The sequence below is a fragment of the Nicotiana sylvestris genome, chromosome 2, assembly GCF_000393655.2.
Source record: "Nicotiana sylvestris chromosome 2, ASM39365v2, whole genome shotgun sequence".
Taxonomy (NCBI): Eukaryota; Viridiplantae; Streptophyta; class Magnoliopsida; order Solanales; family Solanaceae; genus Nicotiana; species Nicotiana sylvestris.
The window spans coordinates 96,485,773-96,507,595 of NC_091058.1; the positions used below are offsets into that span (position 1 = coordinate 96,485,773).

The window sequence follows — 21,823 nt, forward strand, 5'->3', positions numbered from 1 at the left end:
TGTACCACCTGCTAGCATCTTGATGGGTGTACCACTCCAGAGCTTCCCCACTCAGACTTTGACTAAAATACGCCATCAATAATTTGTCTTTCCTACCGACGCCTCTCACCTTACTATAGTAGCCTCTCAAATGGGCCACGGGATCTCCATGTACATCATATAAATCGAACTTTGGCATCTTAAACCCATCAGACAGTTGGACGTCCGGAAACAAGCATAAGTCTTTATAAGCCACGTCATCTGGCTCCCTATCCCTTGCATGTTTCTTAAAGACTGTTCTAAAATTTTCACCTTCCTGGATATCTCATCTTGCTTCACTATCTTAGCAGGCTTTTCGGTTTCACCCGGAGGCTCAAAATGAGGAATGTGAGAATATGGATCCGAGACTTTGAAAGTTGGTTCTGGAGCACAGTATTGGGCATCGAGGACTTTAAACACAGTCTCGTTAGAGGATCGAGGAAAAATAGCTGGAGGAGGAGCTACAAGAGCATGAGTGGCCAAAGGAGCGGGATATGATATGCTTTTGAGGGGTGGAGTATGAAAAGGTTGTAGGGAGATATCAACAGCAGTGGGAACCTGGACTTGTGATAGTGATGGGATAGTTGCAGGGTTTTCAGTGTAGTTAGTGGGGAATGAAGGTGGAGGATGCCCCCTGATCCAAGACTGATACATTTCTGCCATCCATTGTTTCACCCTTTGGACCTCTTCAATTCAGTTTCCGACTCCACAAACTTCCTCGACGGGTCAACAACTCCTGTGCCCCAGTCTTTGCTAGCCATGGATACCTTGCTCTTTGACCTTGTGTTGTATGTATAAGTTACTTAAGAACCACAAACCAACCACCCTTCTACTTAATGAAGATAACAAAGAAGAACAAAATGAAGTCATCATGTTAGCGTTAGGGTATTTAACAGCTGCAAATATCACATTGTGTGCAATGCACCTAGCAAAAATTAACGGTTCAAGAATGATTTCGAGGGTCACAAGGTCACTTGGCATCATCCCAATTTGTCCATTTGAATCTTCTATTTTCTTTTCTAACACTTCTTGGCTTGCTCATTTTCCTTTCTCTTCTCTTTTTTTTAATCATCACTCTTTTCTTTCTCTCATTTCTCACATCCCATAATTTCATCATCTTTTTTTTTTTCTCTTTTTCCCTTTTTTCCATATTCTTTTAATAATAATAAAAATGATTCGATCGAACCCTATGTAGGTTGCCTACATATCATGACATCGCATGAATCAGACCTTTGCATAGTTCTGGAAGATCAGAAATAAACAAACCAACATTCTCTTTCTCTTTTCCCCCCCTTTTTTTTATGACAATCTGATGAGAAAAGCGAAATAAAAAGAAGCAAACCTTTTTTTTTTTGAATTTTTCTTCTTTTTGAAACAAATACTCTACGGAAATTATTAAGGAACAAACCCTAGAAGAGAATTTTGCTTTTGTTTTGTAGGAAGGAAATCTAGAGATTAAACCACAGAAAAATATTCTGAACTTGCATTTGATATCCCTGAAGAAGGATTTCGAAGCGAGAAATGAATAAGATAAAAGATATTTTTGGATTTCAGTTTTTGATTACCTAAAGGGGAAATTCTAATGATAAACAAAAGATAAAGTATATTTTTTTTCTATGTACAATATCCTAAAGTTCTAATGAAAATAAAAAGGCCTTTTTTTCATTTTTCACTATTTTCCCAAAGAAACACCTCAAAAGAAAATCTTTTTGGATTTTGGAAGTAACACCATAAAGAAAGCTTTTAAAGAAGTACTAAAATAAAAATTCTCTTTTTTTAAGTCCTAATATACTAAAGGGAATATAAGAATAAATTTTTATTTTAAGTTCTAGCTATTAATTGCCTAAAGGAAAAATCACATCAAACAATTTTTCAATTTCTAGGAGTAGTATTCCTAAAGGAAATTCTAACGGAAATATAAAAACGCAAAATATCCCTTTTTTTGGATTTTTGATTTATCACATCTTTTTCTAATACAATATAGGAAATACAAAAACAAAAGACCCAACATTACTGTACAAAACTAGAAGGTAAAAGACGACATAAAAAAAACAACAGACTCAAAACATAATAACTAAAAAAATCTCCTTAAGCAAACTCCTGACTGGATGGTCCTAAGACGTCTGTCATGCCTAAACTTCGCTAAGTAGATCCACACCTGTATGAGAAAACTGAAACCAACACTACGTGAGACAATAACATTCCTTACTAGGCACATGCCAGATATGATTGAATCTACTTCTGCAAAATTAACATATGCGGCTAAAAGTGGATAAATGCAAGATTTGGCTAAGACCCCGCAAAGCCAAGAACCTAAGACTTACTAGGAAGACCGGACCCTACGTGGGTTGCCTACGTATCACGCCCCGAAAGACGAGAATCAGGTATGCATAGTTCGGGCAGATTAGATACGAGCGAGAATTAAAAAAACTAATTTAGAGAAGAATGATGAAACATATAAACTTATTTTTGATTTTCTTTTCCCCTCTTTTTTTTTGATTTTCGAAAAATGATGAAAAAGTGCAAAATCTTTTTTTTTTTGAATTTTCAAGCTCTTTTTTTTCTTAACAAAAATGTGACAAAAATATAATTGGGCCCTACTCGCTTTATCCTCACACTTCAGCCTCTCTCTTTTTTCTCTTTTTTTTTTCATCCGCCCTCAGTTATCATTGGTCTACCAAATGACCCTTTTACCCTTGAAGAAATGCAACATGTAGCACATAGGATGCATCAAGATAGTATGTTATTTTGGGTACACCTGTCCTATACGGATCCAACCCCTGTGTTGAGTCCCCAAAGTCAAATGCACGTGATGCAAACAAATGTTCCTACCTGAGATCGGGCATGAAGCTATGTTTTTCTAGGTTTAAATCCAGGGGTTTTGTTCTAGACTTGGGTACCCGAGCGGACAACTGGGGCCGAAGAGGGGGAAACGTACCGGGAGCACTGACGTCTACCCAGCCTTGTCGCTTGCCCAGCCTCGTTCTATTTGGTATAATTTCTATAGAAAAAGCGGGCCACGCGAACATGTGCACCATTTTCAGGAGACTCAAAGGGGTGGCGTAAGAAGGCAGTTATATACAGTTCAAACAATATCAAAGCAGTAAACAGATAGCATTTAGCACAAAAGGTTCACATAATACAGTAATATCAACAATAAATAAAGCCAAGTAAAAATCATGTTAACAAGCTCAAAATCTTGAACCCTAAACCAGAGATTCTGGGTTCTTGTCCTTAGAAGAGTCGCCAGAGCTGTCACACCTCCTTTTTAACACCCCCGGGCGCGAGTGTAAGGGAGTTTTTTCCAATTTAAGTGACGATCGAAACGGGATTATTTATTTTAAAAATCAGAGTTGCCACTTGGGATAATTTATGGTGTCCCAAGTCACCGGTTTTAAAAATCCCGAACCGAGGAAATTGACTCTATTTACGGTCTGCGAACACAGAAATTCGGGTAAGGAATTCTGTTAATCCGGGAGAAGGTGTTAGGCATTCCCGAGTTCCGTGGTTCTAGCACGGTCGCTTTGATCATACTTGGCTTATTAAATTGTTTAATTACTCATTTTAGAACCTATGTGTATTTACCTTTTACCGCTTTTTAATTAAGAAAATTATCTTGCAACGAGACACGCGTATGTGTACCTATTTGTTTGGCGCGTCAAAAATTATGTCACGCGAACGTGTCCACAATTAGTAACGCTTTATTATTATTAAGAAAGTTTGGCCAAAGTTGCGCGAACGCATACTTCAGTTTTGTTTTTAGGATCGTAGTTATGTCACGCGAACGTGTCCACAACCACGATAGTATTTTAAACGTGCCTAAAGCAAACTACGAACATTTATCGATTTTTATATCTGAATCGTAAGATTAATACGAGGGCCATGGGTGATTAAATTGGATGGCACACCTCGGTCTATTTTTAAGAAAATTTAAGCGGACTATTAATAACAATTTATTATTAAGAAAGTTTGATCGAAGTTGCGCGAACGCATACTCCGAATTATTTTAGAAATCGTAATTATGTCACGCGAACGTGTACACAATCACGATGATAGATTAAGAGCGTAGCGAGGAGAATACTAATGATATGAATTACTTGTAAAACAACAGAAGAAAAGCATACTTCCTCATCTCAAATAGCGTCGAATACTATCACATAATTAAAAATCCTACTGCAACAAACTTATCATGATCCAAACTACAAAGCTCAGAAATTAAAACTTGGAAATTAGTAAAAGCAACGGTATTTTCAGTTCAAGAGACAATACTGGAAAGCAAATATCTACATGATAACATAAAATAAAGCAATTCACGTATAAAATGAGATTGATGCTGCTTAATGAGAAAATAAGCTCTAATTTTTGAATTGAAGAGATCAACTCTATTTTACTTATTTTTGAATCGTTCATCTAGCTAGATCATGGACTGTATTTCCATCAACAAGATTGAGGAATGTTCTTTATTTAGTTGAGAACTCCAAACCAATTGACACAGAAATCAACCAACAGTCCAAAACGTCGAAATGCACTGTTGACCCAAGGATGTTTCTGTACGTGCAAATCTTCAAGAATGCCTTAGCGTCCCTGTATCTTTCTTCTTGACTCTAATTTAATAAAATGGGAATACAAAGCCACACTAAACATAAGCAATTCATTTGTTACCATTATCCATGAGCAATGACAAGAATAGCAAAACTAGGTAAATTTAATTTCTTCATATAAGAATAGCAAAGTTTGAAGCTCCAGAAACAAAACTAGGTAATATTCACAAAGAATAACACTTCCAAAAGCTACAGAGCAATATTTAAAAGGGAAGCGAACAACTGTAGAAGCTACAAAAAGCAGATTTGAAACAGAAATGTGAAATCGACAAACCTAGAACCAGCACCAATGACTGAACATGGTAGGACTCAACGTCAACTTCCAAAGCCTCAACGACGACCTCTAACTCGGAAACGGACAATGACTTCAACAAAGAACCGATGGAAACAGCCATCCAAACTCCATTGGGAAAACTCGAAACTCGCCGGAAGAGGACTCGAAATGAGCTTTTGGACACTTACTGCTTTCAGCTTTTACTTATTTTGTTTTCTTTACTGTTCTCAATTTGTTTTTCGTTTTGGACTGAAGGTTGTCAGATCCAAAATGAAGAAGCCAAGGTCTGTCGGTCTGGTCGTGATGGAGAAGGTGAAGGTTTCAGGCGGTGAGGGAGCGGTGGATTAAGCTTCAGGGGTGTTGGAATGGAGGATTTCTCTTTCGGTTTCTTTCACGTGAAAGCTGAAGAAGAAGACGTTATGGGGGGGATCCCTATTTTGCGGCGCCTGACCTCTCTTTGTGAGCTTTTTAGGCGTTCCTCTTTTTTTTCTTCCAGCTCATTGTAGGCATTACCTATAATATAGGTCTAGGTTTTAGGTGTATTTTTTGTGTATTTGCCAATTAGTCCCTAGGTCTTTTTGTTAGAGTCTTTTTATTTATTTTTTGTTCCAAAGAAAAGTCTAGAAGGGTCTCTAGGGTTAGCTTAATGGGTATTGGGTATTGGGCCAAGAATTGGGCTCTAAAACTCTTAAAATTGTGGTCTAACACCTTAATTGACTCCTTTTAAAATAAGATAGAAATACTACACAATGCTAAAGCTAATCTTAATTAATTAAACCAAACATGAAACTATTTTTTGTGTTTTCAAGATTATATAAAAATAAAAATAAAAATAAAAATAAGGTGTTATTTTATAAATTTTTATTTAAATTTATGAAAGATTTTTGGAATTTTCATTTTTTTTTTGTGACGAAATAAAGTAAAAGAGTCAAAATTAGTTGAAATAAAGATATTAGGCCTAAACTAAATATTTACGTGCTAAAGTATGAAAAATTTTGGGGAGGGTCAAAAATCACATGTCTACATCAGCTTGGTGAAAAATTTGATCCAAATGCGGCACCGGTTGCTCGAGAGGGTAATAAGGTCCGCGCCATGGAGGCGACCAATCATCATACTCCTGCCATGTATACTGATATCCGATATCAAAGGTAGTACCGTGACGCTTCAGCTGTATCGGCTTAGTAATACCCTGGAGATTCTTTCCAAGCCCTTTGCCGGGTTCATACCCGAACCATGCCAGTATGCTTTCTATTTTGCTATTCCATCATTTGTCCTTTTCAATGGCATTGACACGTTTGATGTGATGATATGTTTCTCCTCTTAACCTTCTTCTGTTTCCGATAACCGGGATTGGTTGACTGGTGTAAATAGGGTTACTCCCATCTCCGTGAATGATCAATTCCAGATGGTTCCATTCGAATTTCACGGCTTGATATAGTGTGGAAGCCACGTCCCCGGCGGCATGTATCCATGGTCGGCCTAACAGAAGATTGTATGAGGCTGATATGTCGAGCACCTGAAATTTAACGTCGAACCAAGTTGGCCCCATGTGTAGACAAAGATTATTTCCCTAATCGTGGCCCTTTGGGACCCATCGAAAGCTTTTATGTTCATGCTCCCTGCCCGTATTTCATGGAAACCTTTGCCCAGTCTTTTCAAAGTGTCCAACGGACAGATATTGAGGCTTGAACCTCTGTCAATCAAGGCCCTGACAATGAACTTGTCTTCAAATTGCACTGTGATATGCAATGCTTTGTTGTGATTTAACCCTTCAGGCGGCAACTCATCCACGTGGAAGATTATCTTATGACTTTCCAGTACCTTCTCTACCATATTGGCCATCTCTCCGCATGTGGTATTGTTGGGCACGTAGGCTTCACTCAACACCTTCATCAAAGCATTCTTATATTCATCTGAATTTTGCAACAGTGAAAGTATGGATATATTAGCTGGGGTTTTGTTCAAATGATCAATTACGGAATATTCCCTTGCTTGCACTTTCCTCCAAAGGTCATCTGGTCTTGTTTCAATGACAGGCTGCTTGGTAGCATCATCCTTACTTGGTCCTCCCAAGTGTGCAGGTGTATAGATTCTCCCGGTCCTGGTCATTCCTTGCGCATCATCGGGTTCCTCCATATTTGCCTTTCCTTTTCGCCTAGCCTCGGCAACATAATCCCAGGGTATTGCTTTTGAGTCAAAAGGAGGTGTGGTTGATATTGTCACTGTGAAAGGTGTGACTACTTCTACTTCAAACGGAGCAGGGGTGGCCACAGGTGGAGCCACTTCTACCTCAAATGGAACTGATGCAGCTATCTCAACCTCGATTGGTGACTGAGTCTATACCACAATAGGAGTAAGTGTGACTAAGGGTTTAAAGTCATCGCCTTCCCGAATAAGCCCAATCGACCCCTCAGGGTCCCACTCTTCGTTTGTTTCTATCACATGTTCCCCACCACCTTTATGATCAGGGAGAGGGTTGTTGCAAACATTGGGTGTGGCTTCCTTTGCCTGTATGACCTTGTTGTCAATCAGTGTCTCGATCTTATCTTTCAATGTTCGGCACTCATCAGTTGTGTGCCCCTTCATACCGGAATGGTATGCACAGGTTTTGTTTGGATTGACCCATTGGGATGGATTCTCTAATTCTACAGCGGGAACATGAGTGACATAACCTGTGGATTTTAACCTCTCATACAGCTGGTCGATGGGTTCATAAATAGCGGTGTACTGTCTAGGCGGCTTACAGTCAAAATTGGGTTGTGGTCTTGGATAATTTTGGCGAGTTGGAGGTGTCTAGAAATGAGGTGGTTGGGAATTATAGGTATGATAGGCAGTGGCTGTTTGGGAATATCTGGGAGATGAGGGTTGATATGTGGGTGGTGGTGCTTGGTATGTGGGTGGGGGTGTTTGATATGTGGGTGGAGGTGTTTGATATGTAAGTGGATATTTCGGGCCTTGAACCACCATTACTGCTCTAACGTCTCTTTTCTTTGATATGCCGCCTGATTGTAATGCCTTGTTTGTGGCCTGTAATGCCTCAAAGTTTGTCAACATCCCGCTCTTGATTCCCTCTTTGATTCGTTCCCCAAGTTTGATAATATCAGAGAATTTATGGTTTTTAATGACCATAAACCTTTTATAATATTGTGGATCTTGTGCTCTGACGAAGAACTTGTTCATCTGTTCCTCGTCCAAAGATGGCCTAACTTTGGATGCTTCCGACCTCCAACGAGTAGCATACTCGCGAAAAGTCTCGGTGGGTTTCTTCTTGAGGTTCTGAATGTAGAAAACATCTGGTGCATTTTCTGTATTTAACCTGAACCGGTCCATGAAATTAGATGCCATACTCACCCAGTTGGATCATTTCTTAGGATCCTGGCTGATGTACCAGGAAAAAACATCTCCCGTAAGACTCCTCATAAAGAGTTTCATCCGGATCTTTTCATCCTTTTTGACCTCGACAAGCTTGTCACAATAGGTCCTCAGATGAACCCTGGGATCACATGTACCGTCAAACATTTCGAACTTTGGAGGTTTGTAACCCTCTGGAAGTTCTACGTCTGGCTGTATGCATAAGTCTTCATAGTTCAAACCTTCTATTCCTTTGCCGCCTTCGACACCCTGAACTCGACTTGTCAGCTTCTTGAGTTTTTCAACCATGTTTTTAATGAGCAGGTCATTCTCGGAGGATTCTGGTGTATAGGAGATTGGTTGGATAGAGTGAGGTACGGTTTCCACCTATATGGGGTTGTCAGTCAGTGACCCTTTTTCTCATCTTCCTTTCCAACTCCATTAAACTGTACTCCAGATATTCCAGCTTTTCGCTGGATTTAACAGTTCTTTCTTTCCACTCATTAATCATCTCCATATCAGCCTTGTGCAATGCCATATGCTCGGCTTCAGACTCTCGAACTCTTTTCCGCAGCTTGTTATACTTCACTTAGACTTCAGCAACCTCGTCTATGACCTTGTTTCCTAGCCCAACCCTTGGCTCAACGACCCCAATTATGTTGTCCTCCAACCACGAAGGGTAAAGGTATGAGTGGCCCGCATGATATCGGTCGGGCTCGATAGTATCCTTCTCCACAATAATCTTCAAGGTCCACATGTGTTACGCTTCATTCTTATACAGGATGGCGTCACCTTGGAAATTGGCTCTGAAGTGGCACATTTTAGCGACCCGTTGCATGATTTGTCTCCTGCCTGCTTGTCTCATAACCCTGAGAGGAGCGTAAGGGTATATGCCCCTCAACCCAATCAACACCAAGTGCGGAAAATCCCTGGATCTGATGATGAATTCATTGGTAGGGAACCACTTGAACATCCACTGGACTTGATCCTCGGTCAAATTTTCGAAAAGATGTACCCATCCCACAACGTCCTCTGGCTGAGCAAACATGTCTAGAATGTAGTTTATTCTTTTGGGATGATGGAAGGCTATGTGATCATTCCACGGCCTTCACGAAAATTCTTGACGGTATTTTTCCTTTTGGGGATGTTCCAACAACCAGACCTATAGCAGCAAGTTGCAACCCTCGAGGAACCTGAACCCCTTCTGACATCGCTCAAAAGCCGGGTATATGTCTACAACGTTCATAGGGATGATAGTGTATGTCTCCCCCTCGATCCTGTCTATCAGAGTTTTGGTCACCATGGCCAGCCTAGTATGGATCCTATCCCTTGGATTGGGAATACCAGCATGCCCAATAAACACATAATAAAGACGAATACCCTACGATGAATCTAACCTAAAGAAGTGATTGAGAACTCATCATCAAAAATACGGTAGGAGCTGCTATGACCGTATCTTTCATAAAGGAACTCAAAAGGTATGTAGGAGTCCTTTAGGCATTTCAAGTTGTCATTCTTCTTCAGCCCCATCATTTTTAGAAATCCCCTAGTAGTGTGATTTTCAAGTGTTAACAGATTAGGGCTATCCCAAGGAAAACCAGCAAATCCTCCTATTTCTTCTAGGAGGGGAGTCATTTCTATGTTCCCAAAATGGAACACAGCCCTTTCCTTGTCCTAAAACACAGTTGCAGCCTCGATCAATATTTTGTTGGGCTGAAGGTCCAACAGAGAAGGAAAGTTTCCTAAGACTCATTTCACATGGTTTTAGTCATATGAAGGAAGATCCCTCTATCAATCTAGCAAAAGTGAGGGTATGCTACCGACCATACCAAATCTGGGGATTTTGTGCCTCATTTTCTACAAAACAAAGAGAGTTAGGCCCTTTTCCCTCTAGGTTCGTCTATTTATAGAGTATTGATTAGCATATTGGCACTTATTTCTCCAAATTAATGCACATAATCGTGGTTATGTCTGTTGGGATTATGGAAAACCCGATGAACTTTTGGACAAGGCTTGTCTTAAAAGGTTATTATGCGGACAAAACATTAACCCAACTAGGTTTGACCATGATGCATGTACAATTTAATCAAATTAAGGTTGCTATAGAGGTCTAGACTGGGACCCTCAAGCGGACAACTTGAGGGGGAAAGGCACGGAACCGTCGAACGCACTGTTGATCGACTAGTTTTACCGCAAATACGCCTTTCCGAATTTAAAGGGTGATATATAGAAAGAGCGCAAACACTCATCAAGCGTTGCTATAGGATTCGTTACGCACGAGTGGAGTATGATGTTGAGCATAATTTATGCAACAATAAATAGATGTTGTCAAGTATTTGCACGTAAGAAAATAATAAATGCAGTATTTAAATAATTGAAAGACAGTTACAGAAAAGAAAACAAAGAGATAAGTCAGTTTCAGGAATAAAAGAATCATAAATTCTTTGAAAAATAGACAGTTAGATTCAAATAAGGGGAAATGGTATATGGGATGGAGTATGCTTAGACTAATTCACAAAAAATAAGTTCATTATGGTAAGAGCCTAAAATGTCCCCAGCAGAGTCGTCATGCTGTCGCGCCCCCTTTTTTTCCTTTCTGGCGGGAGTCCGGGTTTCGACGTTCATGGGGGAATAACTCATTTCCTTTTGGGAATTTGGATAGTCGCCACCTAACAGATTATGGTGCCTTAGGGCACCTAGAGCGATTAACTTATGTAACTAGTTTGCATTACCAGATATTAGGGTAAGGGCTCGAAATAACCTTGAGGGGAAGGTGTTAAGCACCCTTCGCTGTCCATAACGGTGGGTCCCGGTCGAACTTACATTATGTGAATTAGTCATTTTAACAAATAAATAGTTTTAACACATACTCGCAAATAAAGGCATGTTTAGATATTCTAAGTACATGTATGATTCAAGTAATGAAAGCAAGGGAAAAGGTTTGAACAATTTGCACATATATAAATAAAAGTAAATTCATTTAAACAACGAGAGTTGAGAAAGAGGGGTCCTAGGTTGGTTAGCCTACAGGATCATACCCACATAATGCCCAATAATCACTCATCAATGAGGGGTTACACGTGCCATTAGCGCGTAAGCATCATATCCTTACTACCCAATTCCCTCCCCTTGGTCATAGCCTAAAGCATTCTAGCAACCTTGAAAGATATCCTATGCGTACACTACCCGTCCCTTCCTTGTGGCTCTAGAGGTATTTAGGACCTCTAATTTAGGTAGTTCTAGACCATCCTAAGTGTCACGACCCCAAACCCGGACCCGATCGTGATGACACCTCTTGTTAAGACAAGGCCAACCGACACATTTTCAATCCAGTTTTAAGTAATTTAACAATAGGCGTTTAGTCTTAAACATGATATAAATCCAAAAGTAAGCAGTGAAAATACAATCAATTCGCGGAATACAATCCAACACAACCCGATACCGGAGTGTCACTAGTCATGAGCATCTAAAAATCCGAAATAAGACAAGAAAGTCTACATAGTTCAATACAAATCTAAAACAAAGAGAAATAAGATAAGGGAAGAAGCTCTGGGCTGCGAACGCCGACACCTACCTAGAGAATCTTCTGGTCCACCCGAGCTGGAAAGATCAACACTCGCTAGCAGGATCATCAACGCCTGAATCTGCACACAGGGTGTAGGGAGTAAAGTGAGTACTCCAACTCAGTGAGTAATAATCATAAATAAACGATTGAGAGATATGAAAACACGTAAGGCACATTACAGGCTAAAATGAAGCAGTAAAACCAGTAGAAACAGTAAAGTAGTGATAATGTGTAAAGTCATTTTTAATTCAGTTCAAAATTCATGAAATGCCTTTTTAACAATTAAGCAGGTAAATGACAAACAAATAAGATAGATAAGCACATAAGAGATTGCCCATCGGGCACAATGTTAACAATACCAGCCCCTCGGGCTATCTCTCACATCACAATGGGTACCCGCGCTCACTGGGGTTTTGCAGACTCCTGGAGGGGCCCCTTACGGCCCAAGCGCAATATCAAGTCATCTCGTGACATCATCACTAGGCCCTCGGCCTCATATCAACAAGTCACCTCGTGGCGTACATATCTCAGGCCCTCGACCTCATAATCATAATCAGTGTTTCCTCACAACATAGGCTCTCGGCCTTACTCAGTCAGAATCTCACAGCCAAACGAGCAACAGTAAAACATAGTGCTTAGCCCAAAAAATCATTTAAAATATCATTTAAGTGTTAAAGCAGAGTAAACATGGCTGAGTTATGAAAAATAGTAGAATATAGCATGACTGAGTTCAAGTATAAAGTCAAAACAGTGAGGAAATATCAATTAAAATCCTCTAAGGGTTCAAATAGTTGGCACAAAGCCCAAATATGGCATTCAGCCCAAAACATGATGATAGCAAATAGTTTTCAGTCAAATACATGGTAAAACAGTCATTCAGGACGAACTAAGTCACAATCCCGGATAGTGCACGACCCCACGCTCGCCATCTAGCGTGTGCGTCACCTCAATATAGCACAACGATGTGCAATTCGGGGTATCATACCCTCAGGACATCATTTACAATCATTACTCACCTCAATGAGGTCCAAACTCTAGCCCGCAACTCCTTGCCATTGAATCGGCCTCCACTCGCGTCGAATCTATCCAAAATCAGAATCACAGTGTCAAAATATGCTAAGGGAACGAAGCCCAAGCAAAAATAATCAATTTATAGCATAAGTTCCGAAATTACCAAAACCCGACCCCGGGGACCACATCTCATAATTCGATAATTTTTACATCAATAGATTTCTTATCTCCCCACGAGTTCATACATATCAAAAGGTCCAAAATCTGACCACAAATGATCCCTCAAATCCTCAAGTCTAGATCTCCAATACCAAGCCCTAGTTTCCCCAATTTTAACCCTTAACTTCCATTAATTATAGCTCTAATCTGTGAAATAATACTATAGGAACAAGTTTTAGGTCCAAAATCCTTACCTCAATGAAGTTCCCTTGAAATCCTTCTTCAAAATCGTCCAAAAAGCTTCAAAGCCGACTTAAGAATGGTGGAATAGCTCAAAAATCACGAAGGAAACAATTTATATGTTCTGGACCAGGGATATCGCATCTACGGCCATATTCCCGCTTCCACGGTACTGCATTTGCGGCCAATGAACCACTTCTGCGGTTTTCACTAAAGAGACCAAAATTGCATCTGCGATGCTCACTCCGCATCTGCGCATTCGCAGGTGCGGTCCCACAACCGCATCTGCAATTCCTGCCTTCCCAGCCATTTTTCGCATCTGCGGCCCCCTTCACGCATCTGCGGCATCGCACCTGCGGTCCCTAATCCATAGGTGGAAACACCAGAAGCAGAAAATCTGCAGCTTCTCCAAAAATTCCAAACTCTCCGTCAACCACCCGAAATCACCTCGAGGCCCCCGGGACCTCAACCAAGAGCACCAACATATCCCAAAACCTTATTCAAACTTATACCAATCTTCAAAACAACTCAAACAACATCGGATAAACAAAATTCATCGGATTCAAGCCTAAGTTTCCAAAATCTTCCGAATAATACGCTTTTTGATCAAAAACCAACCAAACCACATCCGAATGACCAAATATTTTGCACACACATCCCAAATGACACAACGGAACTACTGCAACTCTCGAAATTCCATTCCGACCCATATATCAAAATCTCACATATCAACCAGAAATCGCCAAAAATCCAATTTCGCCAATTCAAGCCTAAATCTACTTTGAACCTCCAAAACTCATTCTGATCATGATCCTAAGTCCCAAATCACCTCCTGAAGCTATCTGAACCATCAAAATTCACATCCGATCCCTTTAACACATAAGTCAACATCCGGTTGACTTTTCCAACTTAAGCTTCCTCAAAAGAGACTAAGTGTCTCAAACCTTACCAAATCCTTTCCGAACCCGAGCCAACCAATCTGATCACATATAGAACCGATAGAAAAAGCAATAAGAAGCAGAAATGGGAATAACAGAGCGGTAACTCATGAGACGACTGGCCGGGTCGTCACATCCTCCCTAACTTAAACAAGCGTTCATCCTTGAACGAGTCAAAAAACATACCTGAAGCCTCAAACAGGTGAGGATATCTGCTCCGCCTCTCCCACTCGGCCTCCCAGGTAGCCTCCTCCATGGGCCGACCTCTCCACTGCACTTTCATTGAAGTTATATCCTTTGACCTCAACTTTCGAACCTGACTCTCCAAAATTGTTGTTGGCTCCACATCATAAGTTAAATCATCATCCTACTGAACCGTGATGAAGTCCAGAACATGAGACGGATCCCCAATATACTTTCGGAGCATAGAAACATGAAATACCGGATGCACACTCGACAAGCTGGGTGGCAAAGCAAGCTCATAAGCCACCTCCCCAGTCCTCCGAAGCACCTCAAAAGGCCCAATGAACCGAGGACTCAATTTACCCTTCTTCCCAAATCTCATAACACTCTTCATGGGTGAAACCTTCAACAGAACCTTCTCACCAACCATGTAGGACACATCCCGAACCTTCCTGTCAGCACAACTCTTTTGCCTCGACTGCGCGGTACGAAGTCACTCCTGAATCATCTTCATCTTTTCTAAAGCATCCTGCACTAAGTTTGTCCCCAATAGACTAGCCTCACCCGGCTCGAACCAACCAACTGGAGATCTACACCGCCTCCCATACAAAGCCTCATATGGAGCCATCTGAATACTCGACTGGTAGCTGTTGTTATAAGCAAACTCTGCAAGCTATAGAAACTGATCCCATGATCCTTCGAAATCAATGACACAAGCACGCAACATGTCCTCCAATATCTGAATAGTGCACTCAGACTGCCCGTCCTTCTAAGGGTGAAAAGTTGTGCTCAACTCAACCTGAGTACCCAATTCTCGTTGCACAGACCTCCAAAACTGTGAAGTAAACTAAGTGCCCCTATGTGAGATGATGGAAACTGGGACGCCATGCAAACGAACAATCTTCCGGATATAGATCTCTGCTAACCGCTCTGAAGAATAGGTAGTACACACATGAATGAAGTGCGCGGACTTGGTCAGCCAATCCACAATCACTCAAATAGCATAAACCTTCTTCAAAGTTCATGGAAGTCCATAGTGATCCGCTCCCACTTCCACTCTGGAATATCCATCCGCTAAAGCAAGCCACCCGGTCTCTGATGCTCATATTTCATCTGTTGGCAATTGAGACACCGAGCTACAAATCCCACAATGTCTTTCTTCATTCTCTTCCACCAATAATGCTGCCTCAAATCCTGATACATCTTTGCGACACCCGGATGAATAGAATACCACGAGCTATAGGCCTCCTCCAGAATTAACTCCCGAAGCCCATCCACATTGGGCACACATATCTGGCCCTGTATCCTCAACACCCCATCATCACCAATAGTCACATCCCTAGCATCATCGTGATGAACTTTGTCCTTAAGGAAAAGCAAGTGCGGATCATCATACTAGCGCTCTATGATGCGATCATATAAGGAAGACCGAGAAACCACACAAGCCAATGCCCGACTGGGCTCTAAAATATCTAACCTCAGAACCGATTGGCCAAGTCCTGAACATCAACTACAAGAGGTCTCTCCCCAACTGGAATATATGCCAAACTACCCATACTCACCGCCTTTCGGCTCAAGGCATCGGCCACCATATTTGCCTTTCTCGGATGGTACAGAATAGTAATATTATAATTCTTTTGCAACTCTAACCATCTCTGCTGCCTCAAATTAAAATCCTTTTGCTTGAACAAGTGCTGGAGACGATGATGATCAGTAAACACCTCGCAAGACACACCATACAAGTAATGCCTCCAAATCTTCAATGCGTGAACTATGGCAGCCAACTCCAAATCATGAACAGGGTAGTTCTTCTCATGGGGTTTCAACTGACGAGAAGCATAAGCAATAACTCTACCCTCTTGCATCAATACATACCCAATACCAACTCTCGAAGCATCACAATATATGGTATATGAACCTGAAGTTCATGGCAAAACTAATACTGCAGCTGTGGTCAAGGCTGTCTTGAGCTTCTGAAAGCTCTTCTCACACTCGTCCGACCATACAAATGAAGCACCCTTCTGAGTCAACTTGATCAAGGGCGATGCGATAGACAATAATCCCTGAACAAACCGGCGATAATAGCCCGCCAAACCAAGAAAGCTGCGAATTTCTGTGGCTGAGGACGATTTGGGCCAACTCTGAACCGCCTCTATCTTCTTCGGATCAACCTGAATACCCTCACTGGACACCACGTGTCCCAAGAAAGCCACTGAACTGATCCAAAACTAACACTTGGAGAATTTTGCATAAAGCCTCTCCTCCCTCAATCTCTGCAACACGACTTTCAAATGCTATGCGTACTCCTCCTGACTACGCGAATACACCAGAATATCATCAATGAAGACTATGACAAACGAGTCAAGATAAGGTCGGAACATGCTGTTCATCAAATGCATGAACGTTGTTGGGGCATTGGTCAGCCCAAAAGACATCATCAAGAACTCATAATGACCATATCGGGTCCTAAAAGCTGTTTTAAGAATATCTGAGTCCCTGATCTTCAACTGGTGATAACCCGAACGGAGATCAATCTTGGAGAACACTCTCGCTCCCTGAAGCTGGTCAAATAAATCATCAATGCGAGGCAAATGATACTTGTTCTTAACTGTTACCTTGTTCAATTGCTTATAATCAATGCACATCCTCATAGTGCCATCCTTCTTCTTCACAAATAGAACTGGCGCACCCCAAGGTGACACACTAGGCCGATGAACCCCTTATCAAGGAGTTCCTTAAGTTGCTCCTTTAACTCTTTCAACTCCGCTGGTGCCATACGATATGGCGGAATAGAAATGGGTTGAGTGCCCGGCACCAGGTCAATACCAAAATCAATATCCCTGTCTGGTGGCATGCCCGGCAGGTCTGCAGGAAACACATCGGGAAAATCCCTCAGAACTGGAACAAAATCAATACTAGGAGTCTCTGCACTGACATCCCTCATAAAAGCTAGATTCGAAAGGCAACCCTTCCCAACCATACACTGGGATTTCAAAAATGAGATCACTCTACTGTGAACATAATCAGTCAAACCTTGCCACTCAATCCGTGGCACACCTGGTATAGCCAAGGTCACTATCTTAGCATGACAGTCCAGAATAGCACGACATGGAGATAACCAATCCATGCCCAAAATGACATCGAAATTCACCATACACAATAATGAAAGATCCACTCGGGGATCCAGACCCCCAATAGTCACCACATACGACCCACGGTTTACAACAACAGTATCGCCCACCGGGGTAGATACATGAACAGGTGAAGCAAGAGACTCACGGGGCGTACCCAAATAATGAGCAAAGTATGATGACACATAAGGAAAGGTGGAACTGGGATCACATAATACAGAGGCATCTTTGTGGCAGACTGAAATAATACCTGTAATGACAACATCAGGAGCAATAGATCGGGTCTAGTTAGAAGTGCATAGAAACAGGGCTGACCGCCACCTGATCGACCTCCCCCTCTGGGGCGACCCCTAGCTGACTGACCTCCACCCCTAGCTGACTGGGAGGGTGATGGTGAAGTAACTGGCGTTGAAGCTGATGACTGACCCCTCTGTTGAGATGAACCCGCAAGACGACGAGGACACTACCTACACATATGGCCCATCTCTCCACACTCATAACAACTCCCAGGTGCTGGAGAAGGGGAATGAAGGGAACCCCTCGCACCGGAGTGACTAGTAGGTGCACCTGGCATGGAAGAGCCCTGAACTAATAGAGCACGGGACGAACTCTGAGCTGGAAGGGCACTAAGTGATGACCGGCCCTGATAAGAACTGTGAGAACTATGACCCGATGTTGCCCCACGATAACCTGGGTGAGCTGGCTGAGCATGCCTGAATGGACTGCCTCTGCCGTGCTGAAACTGACCTTTCAAAGGAGCACTACTATAACTACCAGATCCTCGTGGCCTCTTGGCCTTCCTCTCCTCTCGCTCCTGGCGACGAACATACTCAATCTCACGAGCAATGTCCACAACCTCCTCAAAGGTAGCACCAGTTACCCTTTCCCTGGTCATGAGAATACGAAGCTGATAAGTGAGGCCATCAACAAACCTCCTAATCCTCTCTCTATTTGTCGGAACCAGCCAAATAGCATGACGAGCTAACTCAGAGAACCTCATCTCATACTGTGTCACGGTCATCTCTCCCTGACGCAACTACTCAAACTCCCTACGCAGCTCCTCTCTGTGAGACTGTGGCATATACTTCTCCAGAAAGAGAACAGAGAACTGCTGCCAGGTAAGGGGTGCTGCACCAACAGGCCTACGCCTCTAAAAAGTCTCCCACTAAGTGAAGGCAGCTCCAGAAAATTGATAAGTAGTGAAAGCGACTCTGCTGGTCTCCAGAATACCCGCTGTATGAAGCATCCTCTAACACTTATCTAAGAAACCCTGGGCATCCTCACCCTCTGCACCACTGAAGGTCGGAGGTTGAAGCCTACCAAACCTCTCCAACCTACGCTGCTCGTCCTCTAGCATAGCAGGAAATACATAGTCCTGAGCAGCTGCAACCGGCTGGGCTGGATGTGTCCCCGGTGTTTGAAGTCCCTGCATGACATGCTCAGGTGTGCGAGCGACGGGAGTCTGAGTGCCTCCCCCGGCTTGAGAATTAGCTGCGGCTGTAGTGACTAAAATCGCCTGAGCTAGGCCCGTGCAAACTGATAGGATCTGAGCCAAGGCCTCCTGAAGACCCGGAATCACAATGGGCACAGCTGGTGCCTGAGATGGCTCTACTGGAGCATCCATAACTGGGACCTGATCCTGAACTGGGGCGGCTGGTGGATTTGCAGGTGCTGCCCTAGCTACTGTGCGGGCCACACCTTTACCCCTATTGTGACCACAACCGCATCTTCGGCCTCTAGTGTCCACAACTGGTGGTACTGGTGGTCATCCATCCTGACCGGCAGCGTATGTCCTCACCATCCGTGAGAGAAGAGAATGACAGAAGTTTAGTACTCGGATCAACGAATTCGCACGACAAGAATTTCAAGAATATGAAGTTTTTCCTAAAGGTTCTACAGCCTCTCGAGGATAAATACAGACATTTTTGTACCGATCTGCGAGACTATACTAAACCTACTCATGACTCGTATGACCTATGTAACCTAGGCTCTGATACCAATTTGTCACGACCCCAAATCCAGACCCGGTCATGATGGCGTTTCTCATGAAGACAAGGTCAGCCGACACATTTCCAATCCAATTTTAAGTAATTTAACAATAGGCATTTAGTTTTAAACATGCTACAAATCCAAAAGTAAGCAGTGACAATACAATCAATTCGTGGAATACAACCCAATACAGCTCGATACCGGGGTGTCACTAGTCATGAGCATCTAAAATACGAAATAAGACAAGAAAGTCTATAGAGTTCAATACAAATCTAAAACAAAGAGATATAAGATAAGGGAAGAAGCTTTGGGCTGCGAACGCCGATAGCTACCTAGAGAATCTTTGGATCCGCCCAAGCTAGAAAGATCAACACTCGCTAGCGGGATCAGCAACGCCTGAATCTGCACATGGGGTGCAGGAAGTAAAGTGAGTACTCCAACTCAGTGAGTAATAATAATAAATAAACGACTGAGAGATATGCAAACACGTAAGGCACATTATAGGCTAAAATGAAGCAGTAAAACCAGTAGAAATAGTGAAGCAGTGATTATGTGTAAAGTCATTTTTAATTCAGTTCAAACTTCATGAAATGCCTTTTTAACAATTAAGCAGGTAAATGACAGACAAATAAGATAGATAAGCACATAAAGGATTGCCCATCGGGCTATCTCTCACATCACAATGGGTACCCGCGCTCTCTAAGGGTGTGCAAACTCCTGGAGGGGCCCCTTGCGGCCCAAGAGAAATATCAAGCCATCTCGAGGCATCATCACTAGGCCCTCGACATCATATCAACAAGCTACCTCGAGGCATACATATCTCAGGCCCTCGGCCTCATAATCATAATCAGTGTTTCCTCACAACATAGGCCCTCGGCCTTACTCAGTCAGAATCTCACAGCCACTCGGGAAACAGTAAAACATAGTGCTCAGCCCAAAAAATCATTTAAAATGTCATTTAAGTGTTAAAGCAAAGTAAACATGGATGAGTTATGAAAAATAGTAGAATATAGCATGACTGAGTTCAAGTATAAAGTCAAAACAGTGAGGAAATATCAATAAAAATCTCTAAGGGTTCAAATATTTTGCACGAAGCCAAAATATGGCATTCAGCACAAAACATGATGATAGCAAATAGTTTTTAGTCAAATACGCTGTAAAATAGTTATTCGGGACGGACTAAGTCACAATTCCCAATAGTGCACGACCCCACGCTCGCCATCTAGCGTGTGCGTCACCTCAATATAGCACAACGATGTGCAATCCGGGGTTTCATACCCTCAGGACATTATTTATAACATTACTCACCTCAATCCAGTCCAAACTCTAGCCCGCGATGCCTTTGCCCCTCGAATCGGCCTCCACTCGCGGCGAATCTATCCAAAATCAAAATCACGGTGTCAAAATATGCTAAGGGAACGAAGCCTAAGCGAAAATAATCAATTTATAGCATAAATCCCGAAATTACCAAAACCCGACCCCCGGGCCCACGTCTCAGAATTCGATAATTTTTACATCAATAGATTCCTTATCTCCCCACAAGTTCATACATATCAAAAGTACCAAAATCCGACCACAAATGGTCCCTCAAATCCTCAAGTTTAGGTCTCCAATACCAAACCCTAGTTTTCCCAATTTTAACCCTTAAATTGCATTAATTATAGCTCTAATCTGTGAAATAATACCATAGGAACAAGTTTTAGGTCCATAATCCTTACCTCAATGAAGTTCCCTTGAAATCCTTCTTCAAAATCGTCCAAAAAACTCCAAAGCTGACTTAAAAATGGTGGAATAGCTCAAAAAATGTGAAGGAAACAATTTATATGTTCTTGCCCAAGGATTTTGCATCTGCGGCCATATTCCTGCTTCTGTGGTACCACATTTGCGGCCAATGAACCGCTTCTGCGGTTTTCACTAAAGCGACCAAAATCGCATCTACGATGACCGCACCTGCGGTTCCTGCCTTCCCAGCCATTTTCTGCTTCTGCGGCCCCCTTCACGCATCTGCGGCGTTGCACTTGCGGTCCCCAATCTGCATGTGCGGAAACACCAGAAGCAGAAAATCTGCAGCTTCTCCAAAAATTCCAAACTCTCCGTCAACCATCTGAAATCACCCCGAGGCCCCCGGGACCTCAACCAAAAGCACCAGCATATCCCAAAACCTTATTCAAACTTATACCAATCTTCAAAATACCTCAAACAACATTGGATCAACCAAAACTCATCGGATTCAAGCCTAAGTTTTCAAAATCTTCTGAATTACACTTTTGACCAAAAACCCAACCAAACCACATCTGAATGACTTGAAATTTTGCACACACATCCCAAATGACACAACAGAACTACTGTAACTCTCATAATTC

The 21,823-nt window shown here is 42.2% G+C and overlaps 1 protein-coding gene across 1 annotated transcript; it reads right to left on the reverse strand.

Annotated features, from left to right (window-relative positions):
• Nucleotides 1-689: 689 nt before the first annotated feature.
• On the reverse strand, nt 690-8,223 carry LOC138885284 (uncharacterized). The gene is made up of 5 exons (XM_070166217.1): nt 7,864-8,223; nt 7,336-7,686; nt 6,954-7,230; nt 6,410-6,806; nt 690-798 (listed from the first exon to the last, which is right to left on the reverse strand). The coding sequence occupies exons 1-5, from the start codon at nt 8,221-8,223 to the stop codon at nt 690-692; spliced, it is 1,494 nt and encodes a 497-aa protein (XP_070022318.1).
• Nucleotides 8,224-21,823: the final 13,600 nt, after the last annotated feature.